The sequence below is a fragment of the Tamandua tetradactyla genome, chromosome 2 (genome assembly GCF_023851605.1).
Source record: "Tamandua tetradactyla isolate mTamTet1 chromosome 2, mTamTet1.pri, whole genome shotgun sequence".
Classification (NCBI taxonomy): Eukaryota; Metazoa; Chordata; class Mammalia; order Pilosa; family Myrmecophagidae; genus Tamandua; species Tamandua tetradactyla.
The window spans coordinates 53971969-53995292 of record NC_135328.1 but is presented as its reverse complement, the minus strand read 5'-3'; the positions used below and the strand labels follow the sequence as shown (position 1 = coordinate 53995292).

The window sequence follows — 23324 nt, the reverse complement described above, 5'->3', positions numbered from 1 at the left end:
CCATTCACACGGACCAAGCCGTCTCCTTGCCACCCCATCATCACCCAGTTTATTCTCCCCCAACTCCATGGGAGGAAGCCCAGAAGCCTTCCCTAAAGCCCCCAAGATCTGACCAGGCGCCTCTCTGCAGGGGTCCCAGGCCACTCACAGTCCATCACAGGTGTCGTGAGCTTGCCTCTCCCCAGGGCACCAGAACTGGCTCCTTTGTCCCTCCACGTACTACCAGGACACTGCAGTGTCCCAGAGTCATGCTTTCTTTCCGCTTCCCCTCTGGGCCTCAGCTCCTACCCTTCCACCTACCTGCCACCTACAGAGAAGTCAGACACGGCGTAGTAGTAGGACTGGAGCACCCTGGGGTCCTTGAAGATGTCGTCCCCAAATGTGTTGAGCCGGTCCAAGGAGATGAGGAGGTCAGTGCTTGTGACCCACTCCTAGGGGTGCAGGGAGGGAAGAGAAAGGACCACCAGCGGGTTTCTGATTGTTTGCGCTCATCCCACTCTGCTGGCAGGTCTGCCTGGCTGCCCTAGGAAGCTCCTGGGACACAGCGACAGGCCAAGCCCTGACAGATCCTGAGCACACTGCAGAAATAACAAGTCTGTGTTCTGGGGCCAGGATAACCTGGGTTCTGGGCCATTTAGGCTGTACAGCTTTGGGGAAGTTGCTTAATGACTCCGAGCCTCCATTTCTTTCTTTCTTTTTTTTTTTTTTTGAGCCTCCATTTCTTCATCTGTGAAATGGGAACAAGGAATAGTGCTGACCTCACGAGGGCACCTGGAGGAGAGTGGTGGTGAAGGTAAGTGGCTGGGAGCAGGGTCTGGCACAGACAGGGTCAGTAAGAAGTGGAGGTGTTGTTAGGACAGGGAGACAGGGGCAAAGCAGCCCACCCAAGACCCTGGTTTTGCAGGTCATTTGACTACCCCAGCAGCTCCTGAACCCCAATCTAGAGGTTAGTTGAGGAGGGATATGTCCCAGCAGCCCTCTCCCCTGCTCAGCTGGGACACCCTTGGGGAAGCCCCTAGTTTCTAGGCTTCTCATGTGCTGAGGCCCCTAGTTTCTAGGCTTCTCCTTTGCTGAGGATCAAGCCCCAGAGACAAAGCCATCTGGGGCTGATAGAAGCCCCAGGAAAGCAGGCAGTGGGGCCCTTTGTTCTCTTGCATCCCCAGCCTCTACCTTGGCCTGGCACGTAGCAGGCACTCGATAAATACTTGCTGATCACCAAGTGAACAGTTTCTCCATGGAAGTGTCTGGTGGGGAAGTGGAGGAGAACCCACGTGAAGGCTGACATTTTCATCTGCCTGCTGTTATAATGAGAGGTAGCTCTGGCTGAATTTTAATCATCTTAATTCCGCCCAGGAGCCTCTGGTTTAGCAATCAGGCCCATCATTACAGAAAATGAGCTCCTAGAAAAGTCTGCCTTCTCTCCCCAGCATGACTCAGGCCAGCGGGGGCCTCTCCATCTCCCCCTGAACTCAGCAACTCTGGAGCCCACTGCCTGGGACCTGGGTCTCTGCCTGAGGATGCTTTAGCCAAGGAGGAAGAGGGGTACAGGACCAGAAAACCTAAATCTCAGCACCTAAGCTGAGTTTACGCTTGAGTTTGTGGGTCCCCATCTCTCCTCAAATCACCTAAGGCTGTGCTTTCCAAATATCAGCGTGCATTTTGATCACCTGGGGATTCAGTCTGATGCAGAGGTCTGGGGTGGGGCCTGAGAACCTGCATTTCTAACAAGTGCCCAGGTAATGCTGAAGTTGCCTGTCCCTGGGCTAGCTGAGGAGCAAGGATCTATAGTCCAGGGTGGGGAAATCCAGCAGCTCACAACCGAAGGCTCTGCTCTTCTATTCTTTCTCCAGAAAAAATGCCACTTAGAGAATTCAAACCAATTAGATGCCAGAGCTGGAAGATTCAACAGCAGCAGGAGCAGCTGGCATTGACTGTGCAGTCATCATGGCTCAGGCATGTTGTCACTACTTCACTGGCTCCTCACAGCCACCCTATGAGGCAGGTACTGGTATTAAACCCATTTTACAGACAAGGAGACTAAGGTTCCACAAGGTAGGTATTCTGCTCCAAGTTGCACAGCTGGTACATGACAGAGTTGAGATTTGGTTCAATCTGATTCCAGAACCCAGGCTTTAACCACTAGGTTAACCCACCTTCCGATGTCTATCCCAACACCTTCATCATACCAGAGGGGCCCTCAGAAGACAGTGACCTGTCAAAGGTCTCCCAGCCCACTAGAGGCAGGGCAGAGTTGGGCCCCCTCCTCTGGGTTCCTGCATCTGTTTTCTGACCTGGTCTGCTCCATCCACCAGCAAGGTAAGGGCAGTGAAGGAATGGATTCAAAATCTCCCTGAGACACCAGGATGGGAGCTGGGAGAGAGAAGAGTAATTTGTTCTCTTAAAAATTATAGGGAGCACTCCCCAATGCCTTACAGAGGTAATTTTAGGGCAAACCGAAGCCCCGCTGTACACAGGCAAAAGGTTTTTGCCACTTGCAATGGCCCCAGCTAAAACTATGAGTGGACTCGGGAGTTTATTTTGAACAGATCCCTGGATCCAGAATGTGGTATTAAGGAGAAGCAGGGGGCAGAGAGCTTCCGTTTTAAGGAGCAGCAATCTGGCTCCATCCAGCATCATGGAGAGGTGAGGCTGGCCTTGCCTTTCGTTGTACTTCTCTGACCTTAGCTTCTGCTGGGAGCAGCAGGGGGATATTTCTGCAAAAGTTGCTTGTCCGTCAGGGACAATATCCAGGTCATAGAAGGCAATGGCCTCTGTGCCAGTTTGAAAGGATGTATGTATGTACCTTAGAAAAGCCATGTTTTAATCCTAATCCCATTTTGTAAAAGCTACCATTCCTCTTAAACCCCATTTAGCACGGTATGTTGAAAATTTGATTAGATTATCTCCGTGGAGATGTGACTCAGTCAAGAGTGGGTATTAAACTGGATTAGGTGGAGACGTGTCTCCACCCATTCCAAGTGGGTCTGGACTGGTTTTACTGGAATCCTTTAAAAGAAGAAGTACTTTGGAAAAAGCTAGAGAAGAACAAGAGAGATTTGGAGAGAGCAGAGAAGGATGACAGAATGCTGCAGGACCACAAAGCAGAGTCCACCAGCCAGCAACTTTTGGAGATGAAGAAGGAAAACGCCTCCCAGGAAGATAGAGAGGAAGCTAGCAGATGATGCTGGGCTTGCCATGTGCCCTTCCAGCCGAGAGAGAAACCCTGACTGTGTTCACCATGTGCCTTTCCACTTGAGAGAGAAACCCTGAACTTCATCAGCCTTCTTGAACCAAGGTATCTTTCTCTGGATGCCTTAGATTGGACATTTCTATAGACTTGCTTTAATTGGGAAATTTTTATGGCCTTAGAACTGTAAATTTGTAACTTATTAAAGTCCCCTTTTTAACAGCCATTCTGTTTCTAGTATATTGCATTCCACAACTAGCAAACTAGAATAGCCTCTGCATCTGATGGGGCTTGTTGCCGCTGGTCTCAGTTTAAGCCTCTCTGGGGGGTGACAGCAGCACAGGCAAAGGCTAGACCGGGGCCTGGTCCTTTAGTGCTTGACCTCTGCCTGACCTCTCTTCATCTGGTCTCAGTTGATGTTTCCTAATCTATGGAATTTAGATCTCCTAATCTGTGGAGCTTAGATCTCCTAATCTATGGAGCTTAGATCCTATGGGAAAGAAACTGCAATTTTAAACAAAATCATGACGATGACGTGAGCATTTTAAGGGCCTGGGGTCTGGAGACGGGACACTGCAGCTTCTGCTATGCAGCCTGGCAGGACACAGCTTCTTTCTGGGGCCTCACATCCCATTTGAAAACAGACAAGGGTCTAACCCTGGCCCCTGCATCGTCCAGGAAAGACAAAGGAGGTGCTTTGAAGTCTCGTGAGACCATTTTTACTTGGGCAGCGTCCTAGGTGACCCCAGGAAAATGGACCAGGGGCCTCCAGCAACATCAAACAGACCACCACAGTTGCAGGTGACAGTTCTTGAGCCACACAGATGTGGACGTGACGGGAGGAAATGCTCATACGTGGGGAGGCTGGGGGCCCTGCATCGAAGGACACAGATGCAGGCCAGCTGCCCTCTCTGCCCTGAGTAGGAGAGCAGTGAGCTGCTGTCAAGTCTCATTTTCAAGGCATGGAACGAGCAACTCCTGTGTGCCAAGCACTGTGATGGCCCCCTGGGTGAACACTGCCACAATCCCTTAGCTGCACGGTCCAAGGTGGCAGACACTGGACACACATGGCTATTTAAATTAGAGTTAATTAAAATAAAATAAAATGAAAAATTCATTTCCTCAGTTACAGTGCTCAACAGCCACACGTGGCCAGAGGCTACTGCACGAGACAAGGTAGATACGGACCACTTCCATCGTCAAAGAGAGTTCTGTCGGACAGCCCTGCCTTCCAGTACCCAACCCAGAACTTGAGGGCTCCAAACCTCACGTTCTTTTCACATCTTCCATGTTCTCCTCATAAAAGCCCTCACAGACACACAAGGCAGGCACAGCTGTCCTTTCACAGAGGGAGAAAGTGAGACCCTCTAGGCAAGGAGTTCCAGAAAGGGCATCAGCCAAGAGTCAGGGCACTCAGGTTCTGGTCTGGGCCCTTCCACCAAATCACCTGTGCCCCCTGCAAATCCCTTCCCCTCTCCAGTCCTCAGTTTCCCCATCTGCATCAGGGAGGGGTCAGATTAGTTGGTTGTCATGGGGCTCCTGGGAGCCACAGGGGGCTACTGCAGAGGACAAGGGAAGGGACAGTTCTGCTCGACTGTCGTTTATTTCATCATCGGGCATCCACACGATAGAGGCTTCTATTGGACTTTCCTGGGCTTGCGCTGTCCCGCCCGCAGCCCGGCCCTAGCCCCGGCGAGCCCCGCGCTTTCTGACCTGCAGCACAGGGCTCTCCTCAAAGTTGTAGGCGCTGGGCCGGCCCTCCAGGGTGGAGAAGGCCACGTTGCCCCCGCTCAGCGGGGAGATGTCACTGAACTCGGAGGTGCAGAAGGCCACGCGCTCGTCGTCGCCCGGGCGCAGGGTCGGGCCCTCGGGGCGGCCGTAGGTCCTCTGGCAGGAGGCGCTGTAGTACTGGTACGGCTCCCACGGGCCGCCCGCGCGGCTGCGCTTGTGGATGGCGAAGCTCTCAGGGCGGCTGGTATGGAACTTCAGCCGCACGTAGGTGATCTCATAAGCCTTCCCTGCGGCGGGGGAGAAAGGGACCCAGTTTACTGAGGGGCGGGACAGCCGGGATCCTGGTTCAGAAAGAGCAGAAGGGCCGCGTCGCACCAGCTAACGCGCACGGGTTACGGTGCACAGAGGGGACAGGTGCGCAGGCTGCCCAGATATGTGCCGTCCCTCATCTAGGCCAACTTCCTTCTTACTCCCTGCATAGGAATCGGCAGCACAACACCTCTGACAGGCAGCCATCTCGTTGTAATCAAATATCTCCAGAAATGGGGAGACTGCCGCATGCTGAAGAAGCCCAGTCTGCCGTTAGGAAGTTGTTTTTACTATACTCCAAGAAAGCTGACCCTTCTGCCTGTGCTCCTGGCCTCGTTCACCCCAGTGACTCCAGACCCTTGCTTTGTTGAACGCCCCCTTTCCGAGTTCCCCTAATCCTAATCCAAGCCTTCCTGGACTCCACTTCCTCCAGTTTCCACTTAACTCTTCTTTTCAACCAGGTTCCTCAAGAGAAGTCTGTCACTGCTGTCCCCACAGCCTCCTGTCCCAATTCAACCCCCAACACATTGCAATTCTACAGAAATTGTTCATGCAAAGCCACCTCACTGACAAACCCTCACGGCCACAGCCAGGGGACCCCACCTCGCCTTCTTCCTATGCGATCACTCCCACCACCTCTGAAGCCCCTACCCTCAGTCTTGCTCCTCGAACCCACTCCACAGCGGTCCTCTCCCCTTCCCCTTGGCTTTGTGCCACCTTCTTCCCATCACCCCACCAATGCTGATGACACCCAAATGGGGTGTCATCACCCTGGCCTCTCTGCAGAGCTTGAGCCCATCTGGGCTTCTGGGGACCCACAGGCACCCCACAGTCCATGCTCTCAGCACCTGCCCCGCCTCTGTCTATGGAGGTTGCAGCCCTTACCCACTTATACCTGCCTCCTCCAGCCTCCAGCCTTGCTCCCAACCCTCATTACCCACACAGCAGCCAGAGTGTTCTAGAACACAGATCTCAAGCTGTCACTCCCTTCCTTAGAATCCAGCCTTGGCTCCCTGCTGCCTGTTGCTTCTTGGTCTCTGACATCTCCTCTCATTGCCCCTGGGAGCATTCCAGCCTCATCTCCCTGCTCTACCCCCCAGCTCCCGGCCCAGGGTACCCCCTGCAGTCAACAATGTATCCGGATCTTTTTCAATTAATCAGAACTATGCTGGGAGGGTGGGGGCGGGAGGGTACCTGGGGGTGGGGTGGGACACCCCTGAATCCTCATCCTCCCTCAGAGGATGTCAGTGAGCAATGACTAGGAACAGAAACACCAAGAAGTGACAGTACAGGCGTCCCCCAGGGAGATGTGAAGGAACAAAGAACGCAGACAGCTCAGAGAGTAGAACGCAGCTGTTCTGGGAAGCAGGGCATGGGGAAGGAAGGCTGGGGGCAGGGGCGGAGGGCACTGCTGCCTTCCACGGTACGCTCCGCAGGAGTGTCTCACTTCTCAACTAGGTGCATGTATGACTTTAAGACTATGAAGGAAGGGTTAGTATTAAAAGGCAACTCCCCACAGCCTGAAATGCCACCCCCAGGCCCCCTCGCTGGCCTCCACCTGTAGGTCCACACCCAGATGCCCCCTCGAGGAAGTTTTCCTTTAGCAGCCCCCCCCCCCCATGGCCCTCCCAAGCAGGTGAGGCGTCCCCTTCCTCGTACAACATAACACCTGGGAGTACTTCCATCTCTCCCCACTTGCATCATCACCTGGTAATGACCTGCTCATCAGTCTGCATTCCTGGCTGGAAGAGGCGCCTCAAGGCAGCATCTGGCTTTTCTTTTTTAATCTTTGCCAATTCAGTGCCTAGCAAAGTGGCTGGCACCAGCAGGCACCATGGAGAGCTGGCGTGCATGTGAATGACGAGGCTCATAGTAAGTTCTGTCACAAGAAGCAGACCCATGTTCTCAAGCAACACATTTGCCCCCCTTCCCTGGTCTGCTTTCCCCGCTTTGGCCCTTCCCCCCCAGTTCCCAGATACCCCAGGAAGCCTGCCACGCTGCTGCCACCTCTCTCACTTTTTGCAAACAATTTTCCTTACATAACGAGAAAAATCAACTTAGTCTCCTGTGTAAACATGCTGGCCTTATCGAAGAGTTGAAATTATAAAACTCTTAGAAGAAAACATAGGGATAAATCTTTGTGATTGGAGAAGACTCCTTAAATGTGAAACCAAAAGAAAAGTGATAAAAGAAAAAATTGACAAACTGTACTTCATCGAAAGAAAAAAAAACTTTTATGCTTTAAAGGATAGTGTCAAAGAAATGAAAAGACAACCTGCAAAGTGGGAGAAAATATTTGCAAATCACGTATCTGATAAGGGAGTTTTATCTAGAATATAAAAAGAACTCTTACAACCAAATAACAAAAGACAAGTAACCCAGTTTAAAAATGGGCAAAGGCTGAAGATTGAGAGAATGATCAAATGAGACAGAGGGGTTGTATCAGAGAAGTTAAATGATTATCACTACTGAACCATTACATAGATACTTCTTTTTCATTTCTAGTGTATTAAAACAGCTAGAAACATATTACAAAGCTACAGTGGTCAAAACGGCATGGTACTGGCATAAAGATAGATATACTGAACAATGGAATCAAATAGCGTTCAGATATAGACCCTCTCATCTATGGACAATTGATCTTTGATTAGGCAGTCAAGCCAACTCACCTGGGACAGAACAGTCTCTTCAATAAATGGTGCCTAGAGAACTGGATATCCACATGCAAAACAATGAAAGAGGATCCATATCTCATACTCTATACAAAAATTAACTCAAAATGGATCAAAGACCTAAACATTAGATCTAAGACCACAAAACTTTTAGAAGAAAATATAGGGAAATATCTTATAAATCTTTTACTAGGAGGCAGTTTCCTAGACCTTACACCCAAAGCACGAGCATTGAAGAAAGAAAGAAAGAAACGGGAACTCCTCAAAATTCAACACTTTTGTGCATCAAAGAACTTCGTCAAGAAAGTAAAAAGACAGCCTACACAATGGGAGTCAATATTTGGAAAAGATATATCAGATAAAGGTCTAGTGTCCAGAATTTATAAGGAGATTGTTCAACTCAACAACCTAAAGACAGATAATTCAGTTACAAAATGGACAAAAGACATGAACAGACACTTCTCAGAAGAGGAAATACAAATGGTCAAAAGGCAAATGAAAAGATGCTCAACTTCCCTTGCTATTAGGGAAATGCAAATCAAAACCATGATGAGATATCATCTCACACCCACCAGAATGGCCATTATCAATAAAACAGAAAACGACAAGTGCTGGAGAGGATATGGAGAAAGAGGCACACTTATCTGCTGTAAAATGGTACAACCGCTGTGGAAGGCAGTTTGGCGGTTCCTCAGGAAGCTAAGTATAGAATTGCCATATAATCTGGCAATACCATTGCTAGGTATCTACTCAGAGGACATGGGGGAAAGGACACAAACGGACATCTGCACACCAATGTTTATAGCAGCATTATCTACAATTGCCAAGAGATGGAAACAGCCAAAATGTCCATCAACAAACGAGTGGCTAAACAAGCTGTGGTAGATACTGTGGTAGTTAGATTCAGGTGTCAACTTGGCCAGGTGTTGGTGCCTAGTTCTATTGCTGTGGACATGAGCCAATGGTATGTGAACCTCATCTGTTGCTGATTTACATCTGCAGTCGGCTAGGAGGCATGCCTGCTGCAATGAATGATGTTCGATTTAATTGGCTGGTGCTTAAATGAGAGAGATCAATGTAGCACAGCCCAAGCAGCTCAGCATACCTCATCTCAGCACTCACAGCTCAGCCCATGCTTTTGGAGATGCAGAAGGAATCACCCCGGGGAAAGTTATTGGGACCCAAGGCCTGGAGAGAAGGCCAGCAGAGATCGTCCTGTGCCTTCCCACATAAGAAAGAACCTCAGTTGAAAGTTAGCTGCCTTTCCTCTGAAGAACAAATGAAATAAATCCCTTTTTATTAAAAGCCAATCCATTTCTGGTATGCTGCATTCTGGCAGCTAGAACATTCTAGCAAACTAGAACATATACATACAATGGAATATTATGCAGCTGTAAGACAGAATAAAGTTACGAACTATGTAACAGCATGGATGGACCTTAAGGACATTATGCCAAGTGAGATGAGCCAGAAACAAAAGGACAAATACTATATGGTCTCACTGATACGAACTGACATGAGTGAATAAACTTGGAGAATTTCAGTTGGTAACAGAGACTATCAGGAGACAGAAATAGGGTAGATATTGGGCAATTGGAGCTGAAGGGATACAGATTGTACAACGGGACTGATTGTAAAAATTCAGAAATGGATAGCACAATACTACCTAACTGTAATACAATAATTTTAGAACACTGAATGAAGCTTAATGTGAGAATGATAGAGGGAGGAGGGCTGGGGACACAAATGAAATCAGAAGGAAAGGTAGATGATAAAGACTGAGATGGTATAATCTAGGAATGCCTAGAGTGTACAATGATACAACTAAATGTACAAATTTAAAAATATTTTTGCATGAGGGAGAACAAAGGAATGCTAATACTGCAGGATGTTGAAAATAGATGGTAATTAATGTTTTAAAACTTTAACCTATGTGTGAGACTAAAGCAAAAAATGTTTATTTTGTACAAAATTTATATTTTGGCTAATGCATTTCCTAATATAACTTATGTAGACAGCTTAATTGAACACCATAAGTACATGGAACTTTGAGTAGGGCATGAGATTTTGTAGGTTTGTCCAGAGTGATGCCCCGATAAATCCCAGAGTGATTTGAATAGTGAATAAAAAAGTATTTGCAAAGTCCTCTTGGGGGAATGGCGAGAAAGGAGGAAACCTCAACTTCCCCAAGTGGAGAATTCTTGATATTCTCACAAGCAGTGGGGACAACCAAAGCAATAGGCTGAGTCCCCAGTCTTGAGGTTTGCTCATATGAAACTTATCCCCGCAAAGGATAGGCTAAACCTACTTAAAAGTAGGCCTAAGAGTCACCCCCAGAGAACCTCTTTTGTTGCTTAGATGTGGCCTCTCTCTCTCAGCCAATACAACAAGAAAACTCACTGTCCTCCCCCTGTCTACGTGGGACATGACTCCCAGGGGTGTAAACCTCCCTGGCAACGTGGGACGGAAATCCTAGAATAAGCTGGGACTCACCATCAAGGGATTGAAAAAAACATCTTGACCAAAAGGGGGAAGAGTGAAATGAGACAAAATAAAGTGTGAATGGCTGAGAGATTCCAAACAGAGTCAAGAGGTTATCCTGGAGGTTATTCTTATGCATTATACAGATATCACCTTTTTAGTTAAGGTGTATGGAGAGGCTGGAGGACACTGCCTGAAAATGTAGAGTTGTGTTCCTGTAACCATGTTTCTTGAAGATGACTGTATAATGATACAGCTTTCCCAATATGATGGTGTGATTGTGAAAACTTTGTGTCTGATGTTTCTTTTATCTACCTTATCAACAGATGAATAAAACATATGGATTAAAAATAAGTAAATAATAGGGGGAACAAATGTTAAACATAAATTTATTAGGTTGAAATGCTAGTGATCAATGAAAGGGTGAGATGAGGGATATGGTATTATGAATTTTTTTGTTTTCTTTTTATTTCTTTTTCTGAATTGATGCAAATGTTCTAAGAAATGATCATGATGATGAATATACAACTATGTGATGAAAATGTGAGTGATATAATATTGATATATGTCAAGAATGGAATGATCATATAGTAAGAATGTTTGTGTTCCTATGTGGTTATATTTAATAAATAAATAAATAAATAAAATAAAACTGATAATACTGAATAAAGAACATTATCAGGATCATTCTAATTCCATTAAGCATCTTAAAATTTTACTAGAGAGTACTTTAAAGGCTCTCTAGTATTCTACTGTTTAAATATGTCCAGTTATATAGAGATATCACCTTATTTAAAAATTCTCAAAGTTTTATTGTCATAAATAAATCTGTTGTGAACACTCTTGCATTGAAATCTTTGGAAATAATTCTGATTGTTTCCTTAATATAAACTACTAAAATTTCATTGCTGGGTTAAAGGGAATAAGCTGGTTTATTGGCATACTGTCAAACAAAATTTCACTCCTGGCAGAAAGAATATATAACTACTTATTTGCTCAAACTTCTGCCTACATTGAGTATTATCTTTTGTTTTCATCTTTACCAAATTAGTATTTGAAATTTTAAATTGTGTTTTATTTAGTTTGTAATTTTGTACTGATTGTACTGATATTAAAAATTTTTTTTTTGCTACTGAATCTCATTTGATATTTAAATATTTTTATTAGTCACTTTGTTCATTGATTCTATGTGCTCTTTGCCAGCTTTTTCTATTGGATTATTCATATTTTTCCTTCAAGATTTGCAAGGACTCTTTGGAATTTAAAACTTCAGTGGTTTGTCAATTATAATGTACAATTTTCTTCAAATTTTGTTATTTATTTTAATAATGTCATTTTTCTTTTAATTTTGGACAATGTTAAAGCTCAAAAAAAAATTCCATTGTGCTTTCATTTTGAGTTATATTAAACCTAAAAATTGATTGTGGGGGAAATGGCATTGGTACAATACTGAGCCTTTCCATTTATGAAAAAAAAAACCAGCCAGAAGAAGGAAATACTTGAAACTGTGGAACTATAACCCATACTATACTTTGAAATTTGCTCTGTCACTACTTATTAAACTGAACTTTGACATTTATCACTTTTCTGTCTATATGTCATATTTCACAATAAAAATGTTTTTAAACAATAGTTAAAGGGTCTGAATAGACACTTCTCTGAAGAAGATATATAAAAGGCCAATAAACACATGAACAGATGCTCAACAGCATTACTCATCAGGGAAATGCAAATCAAAACCATAATGAGAGATTACTTCTCACCCACTAAGATGTTTATAATAAAAAAGACAGATGATACCAATGGTGGTGAGGATGTGGAGAAATTAGAACACTCATACAATGCTAGTGAGAATGTAAAATGGTGCAACCACTTTGGAAAACAGTCTAACAGTTCCTCAAATGGCTAAAAAACACGCTTACCATATGATCCAGCCATTCTACTCCTAACAATATACCTAAGATAAATGAAAATACGTGTCCACCCAAAAAATGTGCACAAATGTTCACAGCAGCATTAATTATCACAGCCAAGAAGCAAAAACAACCTTTATGGCCATCAACTGATGAACAGACAAAATGTGGTATTTCCCTACAATGGAATAGCATTTGGCCATAAAAAAGAATGAAGTGTTGATATATGCTACACTATGGATGAACCTTGGAAACATTTATGCTAAATAAAAGAAGCCAGTCACAAAAGACCACATCCTGTTTGATTCCATGTATATGAAATGCCCAGAAAGGGCAAATCTAGAGAGACAGAAAGTAGATCAGTGGTTTTCAGGGGCTGGGGGCAGGAGAATGGGGAGCGACTACTAATGAGAATGGGGCTTCTTTCTGGGGGTGATGAAAATGTTCTGAAATTGATTATGGTGGTGGTTGCCCAACTGTGTGACTATACTAACCACTACTGAATTGTATACTTTAAATGGGTGAGTTATATGTTATATGAATTATAGCTCAATAAAGCTGTTATAGAGAAAAAAACATCTTGGCTTTTTGGGAATGTGGAAGTAGAGCCAGAAAAATACTCCTGGCGTTGGCAGAGGAATCCCACTTCTGGGAGTTCAAACAAGGAAAGGAGCCTAAGTGCATGAAGATGTTCACCAAGGCGTTTTTAATAGTCGTGAAACACTGGAACCATAAGGGAACAGCTCAGTGAATTGCAAAACATAGATTCATGTGTGTTTGCAGCCATCGAAACAGCTGACAAGGGGTCTGTCATACGTGGGGAAAGGTTAAGTTTAAAAAAAAAAAAAAGGCAGAGCCACGGTGGCTCAGCAGGCTAGAACACTTGCCTGCCATGCCAGAGGACCCGGGTTCGATTTCCGGTGCCTGCCCATGTTAAAAAAAAAAAAAAAAGGCACAAGATTGTACATGCAGACGCATTTATTTATATTTTTAAACCCCCAAAGAACAGGCAGAAGAGGAAGACAGCAAGCTGACAAGCGTGGCCACGCTCAGGTTGTAGGGCTTGGAGTAACTTTTTTTTCCTTTTTCAGTTTTTCTACATTTTCTAAATTTTCTCCCATGAAGCTTGTTCTAATTTAAAAACTGGAGGAAATACTTTTTATATTTTTTAAAAAGCAACTGCCTTGCCACGTTCTAAGATGTTTTTCAAAGTTCAGTTGGAGCCCAACTTGGCACTGTAACCTCAAGTCCCTTTTAAAAGAAAGCATGTGTAGCCGACCAAGCGGGAGTCTGGGAGGGGCTCAGCGTCTGCTCCAGCCTCGGGCAACCCTCAGGTCTCCGGACGAGGCAGGGGTTTAACCTAGATGTGCATTCATTAAAGGGTGCTGAGTGGGAGGCAGCTGAGAGCCCACCTGTGCAGACTTGTTGGTAAACATCTAGCAGTCAGACACCTCACAGGAAGGCAGCTTGGACCCAGTTAAAAGGTAGCCAGCAGCCAGAACTGCTCTGGGGAAAAGGCTGTCGTTGGGATTTCATGCAAATGAGCAACATCACGCGTGAGGAAGAGGTTTTTCCTCTTCATTGCCGAACCAGGAGATGAGAAAAGATGCAGGAACATCATAGAGACACAGCAGGGACTTTTTTGCTACAAGTTAATTGGAAGGGCCAAGTAGGCAATTCAAGTCCTGCTTTGAGATGAAATGGTTTTTACTGAAGCCTGGAGAAGGAAACAGCCTCAAGATCTTCTAATCAGTGATAAAAATTAGATTTGTAGCCCCAACCCAGACTTACGCAAGCTCCAGAGGCCAATGAGGCTCTTGTCAGGAAAGCTGGGCCAAAACGCCATCCACAACTGTTGACTGGGGCTGGCACTGCCTAAGGGCATGCAGCTGCTACACCTCCTGGCCACCCAATATGCTATTCCCTCTTGCCTAGAACACTTTTCCTTGCTCCTACCTGGCTGTCCTCCATCCACCCCTATACATCCCCAGCCATAAGCCCAGTCTCACTCCTTGCTACTGTCCTCTCCCCCTCTCTGTACTCCAGCTAGACTGAACCACAGGCTCCACCACAAACAGGCCACAGCTCTGCTGTCAGCCATCCTATCCTGGAACGCCCTCCTCTCACCTTCCCTGCCTAACTGCTACTCACCCTTGGAGCTTCCCTGGGTCTCTTCACCCTGTACTGTAAAGACCTGCCCAAGTCTCCCATCAGACTGTGACTCCCTTGGGGCAGGGGCTGTCGATCCTTAGAGTTCAGCACAGTGCCTGGTACACAGCTGGTGCCTTTTAAATGCTTGCAGGATGAGTGAGTGAAGAGGAAGCATGATTTGTAAGGCCTAACAATGTATCAGCTGATCATGATCTGCAAATGAGTTTCTATTTAAAAATAACCAACATTTAGGAAGCACCTACTGTGTGCCAGACCCTTGCTAAGAGATTTTCATGCATGGTATTGGTGAGATCCCCAAACAGTTCCATTCTTGTACCCCTGACTAATGAGGAGACCGAAGATCAGAGAAGAGAAGGGACTTGCCCAATGTCACACAGAAAACAGCTGAGTCTCTAATCAACTACAGGCTTTCTGCCCCCAAAGTCACTGCCCCAAACCAATCTGCCCTCCTGTTCAGGACTCTGAGTGTTCCTTGGGTGAAGGGGCTGGCTAGGAAGAGGTGCTGGTACCCATGGAGACTGTAGAGTCCCACCCACCACCTGCCTTCACCTATGACCTGGTTCCCACCCAATTCAAGCACAAAGTCATGTCCTCTCCAACCAGCTGGGACATAAAGCCCATCAAAAACGACACCAGGGCCAGTCATAAACCAAGCCGGCCCACATCCGGCACTGACCAAACAGAATGAGCTCGGAAGAGGCTTATTTTGGGAAAATGGAAATAAAACAAAACCTTTTAATTGGAGCCATCTGGGGAACCTAGGGGATGGAGCTAGAGGGGGCAGGGTGAGGAACCAAGCCGGGATGTGTGGGCGAGGTGGCTCTGCTCGCTGCAGGCATCAGAACCAGCCTGTGTGTGTGTGGGGGGGGGGGGGGGGGGGGGGGGCGCGGGAATCTCAGCAGGCCCCTTGGCTCCACTATCTGTCCACCCATCCTTCCTATCCTTCCTCTCCCCTCTCAGCTCTTGGCAATTCTGAGCCCAATAAGAGCTTGGCTGAATCTGGGCTGGGTCTGTCACAGCTCTTCCATCTTCAGACCAAGAGACTGAGCCCCATGGATGCATCAAGACTATTATGCCCATTATTTAACCTGGGGAAAGCAAACAAGTTTCATCAGATTGATTACTGCCTAGGGCTTTGTGTTAAGAAGGATTCTGAGATCCAATCTAAGCTGAGAAGTGACTGAAGTCACAAGTTTGTACAGAAAGGAGACAGACATTTAAGACCACTGCAATAAACCATGGGTCGGATTAGGGGATGAGTGGGAATGACGTAGAGGAAGAACACAGAGAATATTCCAAAGAACAATTTAACGATCTGGTGATTGCCGGAGTCAAAGGGCTGAAAAGAGGGAAAAATCACGATTGACTCCAAGTTTCTGGTTTCAGTGCATGGAACGATGGAAAGGAAGGAAGATATTTTCACTTTTTTTTTTTCTTTGCCCCCCAGCGACTCCTCTTTCCCCCATTCCTCCATCTCCTGGTAACCTCTCATCTATTTTCTGTCTATGAATGTCTGTTTCTAGACATTTCATATAAGTGAAATAATACAGTATTTGTCCTTCTACACCATGCTTATTTCACTCAACAAGTTTTCAAGGCTCATCCATGTTGCAGCATATCTCAGAACTTCACTCCTTACAACAGAATAATATTCTATTGTGTGTGTACCAATTTGTTTATACATTCTTCTGTTGATGGACACTTGAACTGCTTCCATCTTTTAGAAATTGTGAATCACACAGCTATGAAGTAACTCTTTGAGTCCCTGTTCTCAATTTCTTTGGGTATATACATAGGAGTGTAATTGCCAGGTCATATGGTAATTCTATGTATAACTTTTTGAGGAACACCCAAACTGTTTTCCACAGCAGCTGCACCATTTTACATTCCCACCAACTTTGCACAATAATTTCTCCACATCCTCTCCAGTAGTTATTTTCCACTTTTTAATAATAATAGTCATCCTTGTAGGCATTAAGTAGTATCTCATTGTGGTTTTGACTTGCATTTCCCTGATGGCTAATAATGTTGAGCATCTTTCCATATGCTTGTTGGCCATTTTTTGTTTATCTTCTTTGGAAAAGTGTTCTTTTACTTTCAGACCATACGTTTGAAGCCCTCATGTGACACCTAAGGCTGACATTTAGGAGACTGTTTGAACACCAGGTCAAGAACTCATGTGGGAGATGGTCTGGGCAAGAGGAGCAGATGGCGTCTCCACTGTCAGCCACGACTCCAACAGGCAAAGCCAGGGACACGAAACAGAGTGAGGGCATGACTGGCAGAGGTTTTGGCCAAGAGATAAAGAGGAGAGGCAAGGAGGTAGGTGAAGGGGCTGGAGTAGGGTGAGCGTGAGTGGGGCACAAATGAAGGGCTCAGAGGAAGAAGGTAAAGGTTAGGGCAGTTATGAAAGCCATAGCTTAAAAGTATGGGATGTGCCTGGAGGGTTGGGGGATTTTCAGAAGGCTGAATCATCCACCCATTCATTCATTCATTCATTCATTTATTCACCCCCTTGCTCTCAGTGAGGAAATACGGTAAAGCCGTGACATACTGGGTTCACACGCCAGCTCTGACACTTACCAGCTTTGTGGCAAAATACCTAACCTTGGACTAACTGGACAAGAGACTTGAACATAATGCCTCGGTTTCCCCATTGTAAAATGAGCATAATAACAGAGCTAAATGAGTGTATACCTGCAAAGTACTTAAAACAGTTCTAGGCATGTAGCATGCACACAACTAATTTTTAACTGTTATTCCATTCATCTGCCTGACCAGCATTTACTGAGCACCTACTGTACAGCAGCACTGTGCTGGGCACTGGGGCGCAGCTGTGAAAACCGGCTTTCCGTATGGTGGCTCAGAGCTTGTGATGGACACAAACAAACCAAATGTTTCAATGCAGCACAATCCAGACTGTGAAGGGGGAAGGGCAAGGGGATGTGAGAATGCATAGGTGGGACCTCTGCCCAATCTTGGGGAGAGGGGGCTTCCTGGAGGCAGGTGCCTGGAGGCCTTTAAGCAGAATGGGCCAGACAAGTGCTCATCCATGGGGCATCCCCAGGGTGGGGCCCAGGGACTAGTGCACAGGAGGAGCTTAATGCTTTTATTTAACCAAGGAGAGATGGGGTAGCCAGAAGAAGGTGGGAGAGAAAGGATCCTGGGTGGGAGCAACAAGGGAAGTGTAAATGTGATAAAGGGTAGCTGGCTGCAACCAGAGTAGGAAGTGGGGGAGGGACGATGTAGAGCCTGGGGGCGGCTGATAAGAGGCCAAGCTCCTCCTCGTGGATCTGGACTGCTGTCTACACCCCTCTTAGGCTTTAGGACTTCCCACCCCTGCAGCTCCTGGGTCAGTCCTGGGAGGCCCAGAGAATGGAGAGGTGGCCAAGGCCAGCTGGGCCCAGGGGGGTGGGGGGACTGCTTCTGTGGAGTTCAGGCTAACCAGGGCCACAGCCTTGACCCCCGGGCCTGCCTGGGCCCAGCGTTCCTGCTTCCCAGAGAGGAGAAGGGAGGACTTGGCCCCCCAGCGCTGGTCCCGGCCAAGGCAAACACGGCCACACACTCCACAGGAAGATGCGATGGAGCCAAGCACGGGAGACCCGGCTGCTCTGCGGCCCCTGGGGCAGGGGAGGGTCCTCCTGAGTCCAGGCCCTGCCTGGGTCAAGCTCATTCCCTGCACTCACTCCAAGAACACCCCGTGCTGCCTCCTGCCCCCTCACTGCTATCCCCCTCCGTTCACAACATCCTTCCCTCTTCCGCCAACTCCTACCATCCTTCAGATCTCAGTGAAGTCCTTCCTGGCCCCTGATGAGGCTCGTGCACTGCGGTGCGTGTTCTCAGAGCACACCTCTTCATCCAGGTGACTCCCTGGTGCGATCCGCCTTCCTGGCAGACCGTGACCTCATGAGAGCAAGGACTGCGCCTGGGTGTTGCTCACAGCCACGTCCCCTGTGGCCACGGCAGTCGAGGCTCAGTAAAAAGCGAGGGAAAGAGCGCGTGAATACACGAAGAAATGAACTCTGCACACAGCTTCAGGAACCTGAGCTTGGGGAGGACGCGGAGGCGGAGGCAGGGACCAATCCGCCTGGGTCTCTGCAGCTCTGCCCTATGTTCAGGGGCTCAGAACTCATCAGCTTGGGGGCTCAAGGGTCTTTCTTGGTTCCAGAAGATTTTCAGTAATCCGAGAAAGCGTGGAAGCTACAGAGAGATTCCAACTGGGCTCTTCCCAAGGATCAAGGCTCGAATCACAGGGACCAGCCTAAACTGGCTTCTCATCTTTCCGAGTGAAGCACAGCGAGGGGGAGGGTGTGGGGTCAGACTGAGACCCACCACTTATTGGCCATGTGGCCCTCGGAACTTCAGTTTCCCCATTTGTGTATAAAAGAATGAACTGCAACCAGGGGCAGGGGTAGGGGTAGGAATTGGGGGGGGGGGTCAATCCTTCAATTGTACAGAGTTTCTATTTGAGGTGATGGAAAAGTTTTGGTAATGGATGGTGGTGATGGCAGCCCAACATTGTGAACACAATTAACAGCACTGAATTATATATTTGGATGTGGTTAAAAGGGAAATTTTATGTATATTTATTACTAGAATAAAAATTAAAAGAAAACCAAAAAAAATAGGACTGTCAACACAGTAAACCCCATCGTATCAATGGTCCATAATTAATAGTACAATTATAAAGACGTTCTTTCATGAATTATAACAAATGTACTACACTAATGCAAGGTGTTAATAATAGGGTAGTACACTGGAATTCTGTATTTGATGCATGAATTTTCTGTAAACCTACAACTTCTCTAATAAAAAAAATATTTATTATGCATAGAGGTGGAACCCTTCTCCTTTCCCACTGCCTACCCCTGCTCCCAGGAAACCACTATCCTGAAATTGATGTGTGCAATTATATGTTCCTACGTATGCAAGTCTCCTTTAACAATATAACATGGATTTTTTTATGTTTAAAAATCAATATAGATTTATTATAGAATTAATTATAAATTCATCGATAATTTAGATGTAATTATAATATAATGATAATTACTGATTAATAGAAATGAATGTGTAGTTTTACAATTGCTTTTTTCTTTCATTATATTTTAAAGATTTTTCCATGTCAATATAGAAAAAAAAAACCAGAATGAACGGCACCAGGTTGTGGTCTGACTCAGCGGAGTTCTTGGCATCTGGGGATAACAGGAGTAGTGCCCGGAACCCCTGGCGACTGTCGCCTCTTCCCATGACCCCCTCCCATCACAGGGCCCCAGCCTGTCCTGCTTCCCTGGATCTTGGTGGAGGGCTGCAGGCTGCCAGAGCCCACTGCTGCCTTTCATCCCAGACAGGAAGGCTCAGCTTAGTGATGCGAGGATTTGGAACAGATGTCCCAGAGCTCACAGGGGGCTGGGAAAGCAGCGACCTCCACCCCAGCTGATCGGCTGCCTCTCCCTCCCCAGCCCTTCACCGTACTCCCTTCAGGGGACCCTGGGCCAGAGCCAAAAGCCCTTTGTCCCCTCCCATGAGCCTTCAAAGAGTGCGGGGTAATGTGGGGCAGAGCTGCAGAGGTGGCTTAAGGACTGAGAGGAAAGGCTCCCAGCCCCCCTTGTGATGATCAGGCCTCCACTGGGGACAAGAGTCCCAACATCGGGGGACAATGGCATAGCAGAAGGGATTCTGGGGTAACCCTGACAACCTTCCCGCAATGCTTTGCAATCCATGGCTTGGCTTGGAGTAAGACAAATTCACACGGAAACAAAAAATGAATCAAATCTGGGGCTGCTGTGGGATCCCAGAGCCCCTCATGTGTAAAAGGGTCCCAGGGCCCGGGTGGGAGCCAGGTTGGCTAGGCTGGCTGGGCCGAGCAATTCTCAGTCCTTAGATCAAGCCCACCCAATGAGCCATTCTCAGCAGAGCCATGCTTATCAACAGAAGAACTGTCACAGCTCCTGGGATTATTTGGTAGGCCTGAGCTTGTGGAATCTGTACAACCACCCTGGGAGGAGGTGACTCTTATACCCATTTTTCAGATTGAGGAAACTGAGGCCCAGACAGGCAAAGTTGCTTGCCCAGTGAGTGGCTGATCTGGGCAAGAATACAAAGATCCTGTTTCATGATTTCTATACTGTTGTACATTCCAGAGCAGACAGAATAGAACTAAGTTGGGCCTAGAAACACACAGGGCAGAGGAGGTGACTGGTTCATTCATTTGTTCATTCATTCTTCATTCACTGTACAAAGGCTTCTGAAGCCCCTCCTTTGTGCCTGGTGCTGTATAACATAATGGAAAGGACACTGACTCAGGGTAAGGCTTGCTGGGGGTGAAATCTTGGCTCCACCATTTACAGGGGGTGGCCTCCCCAAGCCTCAGCTTCCTTGCTCACAGAGGGATAAGTACCACCTGCCTCCAAAGGTTCTAGGCAGGGTTCAATGAGGTTACACAGACAAACCACACAGTAACTACTTAGAAAATGAGATCAGTACAAAAATCCAGAACACTGGACTCCCAACTCCATTCTGTGCCCTGGCTGAGCCTCCTTCCTGCCTGGCCCTGGGTTCCACTGACATCAGCCAAACCTGCATCCTCTGTCATGGAACAATGTGTCTCCCCCACAACCCCCAACCCTGTCCCAGATTCCTTCCCCTGTGGCCTTGGGGTCCTGCCAGCTCCATCCAGCCAGTTCCTCTAGTCTCTTCCCCACCCCACCTCTCCAACCAGCTTCCTGTCGCCCCCATGTAAGTAGGGGCCACATCCCATCCACAAGCCCACCTACTGGTCTAGACAGGCCAACAGAAGTGATGACAGCCTGAGCTTTGGGGGTGAGGGGATGCACTCTGCAGCACCTGCCTGCTTCGATGAGGGGCTGATGTCCCCTCCCCCAACCCAATGTCATTTCCCAGCCCTCCCATGGCTGACTCTGGGATGGGTGGTGGGGTTCATGACAAGGCGTTTATGCTCTGACCTCAATGCACACAGATTCATACCCAGACTGTCATTTAGCAGATGTCTTACTTTGGGCAAAACACTAAATATCTCTCAGCTCAAATTCTCATCTGTAAAATTGGGATATGGTAGCATAACCCCTTAGCCAAAATCACTGGATCTAGATGTGCTTTGGAATTCAGAACCTTTCATATTTTAGAACGATGATGCAGTGATGACACCATGTATTTCATTACCACCCCCTCCAGTGGGCTAGCTTCAGGTCAGTTTAGCAGTCAAAATGAAATATAAAAATCTTTTGGTTTTCAGAGCTCTGGGAGGATTTTGCTGTTATAGTTGAGTGTGGATCTGTGAGCTCGTCACTCCCTGAAAGGGCTGTGGAGGCCACCACAGATTAGATGCAGTGCTGAGCACAAGGGGATGCTGGGCTGGCTAGGCTTGGTGGGGGAGGGGCATGCCAGGTCCCTGAACTGGGGGAGGGGAGGAGAGTGAAGGGCTGGGTCCAGGCCTCTGGATTCTGATTTCAGAGGATCTAAGGGCTCCTGCCCCCTTGGTAATGGGTTGGGTGGAGGGGAGGTATGGGCAGGCAGAGAGGACATGCCATCCTGCCCAGCCACCCAACAGGAGGATGTAACATGGCCCTCCTACCCCGTGGGCTAAACTTTTCCCCGTGATGAATGCCTTGGTACCTCTTCCCAAGAAAACAAGCAAGGATTACATGCTGTCTGGGGGCTCAATGAGTCCCTGAAGGCCATCAGAAAAACCCAAGATTATGGGATCCTACCCTAGAGGGTGGACTAGTTCAGTCCGTGGCAGGTCATCTTTCTCCTAGAATGAAAAACCACTACGGGGCATAGCAATTGCACTCAGATCTATCTCTGTGCAGAGAGCTCCCAGGAGTCTTCCGGGACCCCACCCCACCCTCACCCCCAGCTCCAAGGAGAACCCTTCAGTCTATCCTGCCAGCTACCAGGACGGCAGAGGTGCTGTTCCTGGAGACTCCGTATCTAAGACCTACTTCCAGGCCAGGGTGTGCAGCAGCTACAGGCCTTGATCTCCCGCTCGGGATGGAGTGGGGACGGGGATAGAGCGGGGACCGGGACAAGCTGGCCCCGGGTCCAGCTGGCTGTGCCCAAGCTCGCGCTTACCCAGGTGGAGAGTGATGTTGACCGAAGTAGGGTACTGCACACCGAAGGCCATGGTGGGGCTCTGCCACCAGGTGGTCTCGTCTTGGCTGTGGAAATCGGTAAGGTAGGAGGCATTGTGGTGGCGCTTGGGGTCGGCGGCGTCGCAGCGCTGGCACTGGGCCGTGGCGCCGGGCGCCCCAACGTGCGTGCAGAAGTCTTCGGGTGGGTTGCCGCACGTGTGCGAAGCCTCCGCGCGCCGGCCGAACGCCGCGTTCTCGAACACCGGCAGGCAGCGCTGCGGGCGCCCCGCGCCGTCGTAGCAGGCGCGCGTGCTCGCGCTGCCGGTCCGCGGCGCCAGGAGCGCCAGGAGCCACAGGAGCTCCCGGCGGAGCAGGAGCGCGGCTGCCACCATGGTCGAAGGCACCGACAGCTGTGCACACAGGACTCTTAACTGCCCTGCTCTGCTAGGGAGAGTGTCGAGGACGCCCTGGGCGCCAGGATCCACCCCTCCTTGGCGGGCGGGACCCACGGCTGGCTTGGGAGGAACCCACGGCGGGTAGCACCCTTCCACCTCCCTTGCGCTCAGTCCCTTAGCGCTCGCCCCACCTGGTGGATGTGCCCGGGAGTGTCCGGACTTGGGCGTTAGCCGGAGCTGTCTACTCAACTTGGCTCTGTTGGGGGACCTTCGTGTCTTTGAGCCTCAGTTTCCTTACCAGTAAAATGGGGTTTATAATAATCCAAGTCCATTTCTTCAGTTAAAGCCTTCAGTGGTTGCTCTTAAATGGAAAA

The 23324-nt window shown here is 47.9% G+C and overlaps 1 protein-coding gene across 1 annotated transcript in view; it reads right to left on the bottom strand.

The window, feature by feature from the left end:
- The window catches only part of LAMC3 (laminin subunit gamma 3), a 72433-nt gene extending 49443 nt beyond the window's left edge, over positions 1–22990 (bottom strand). The window contains exons 1-3 of the mRNA XM_077147201.1: positions 22557–22990; positions 4901–5205; positions 301–431 (exon numbers count right to left, since the gene is read on the bottom strand). Of these exons, the coding sequence (XP_077003316.1) occupies positions 301–431; positions 4901–5205; positions 22557–22947 (827 nt within the window). The 5' untranslated portion in view covers positions 22948–22990. The remainder of the gene's footprint in view (positions 1–300; positions 432–4900; positions 5206–22556) is intronic.
- Positions 22991–23324: the final 334 nt, after the last annotated feature.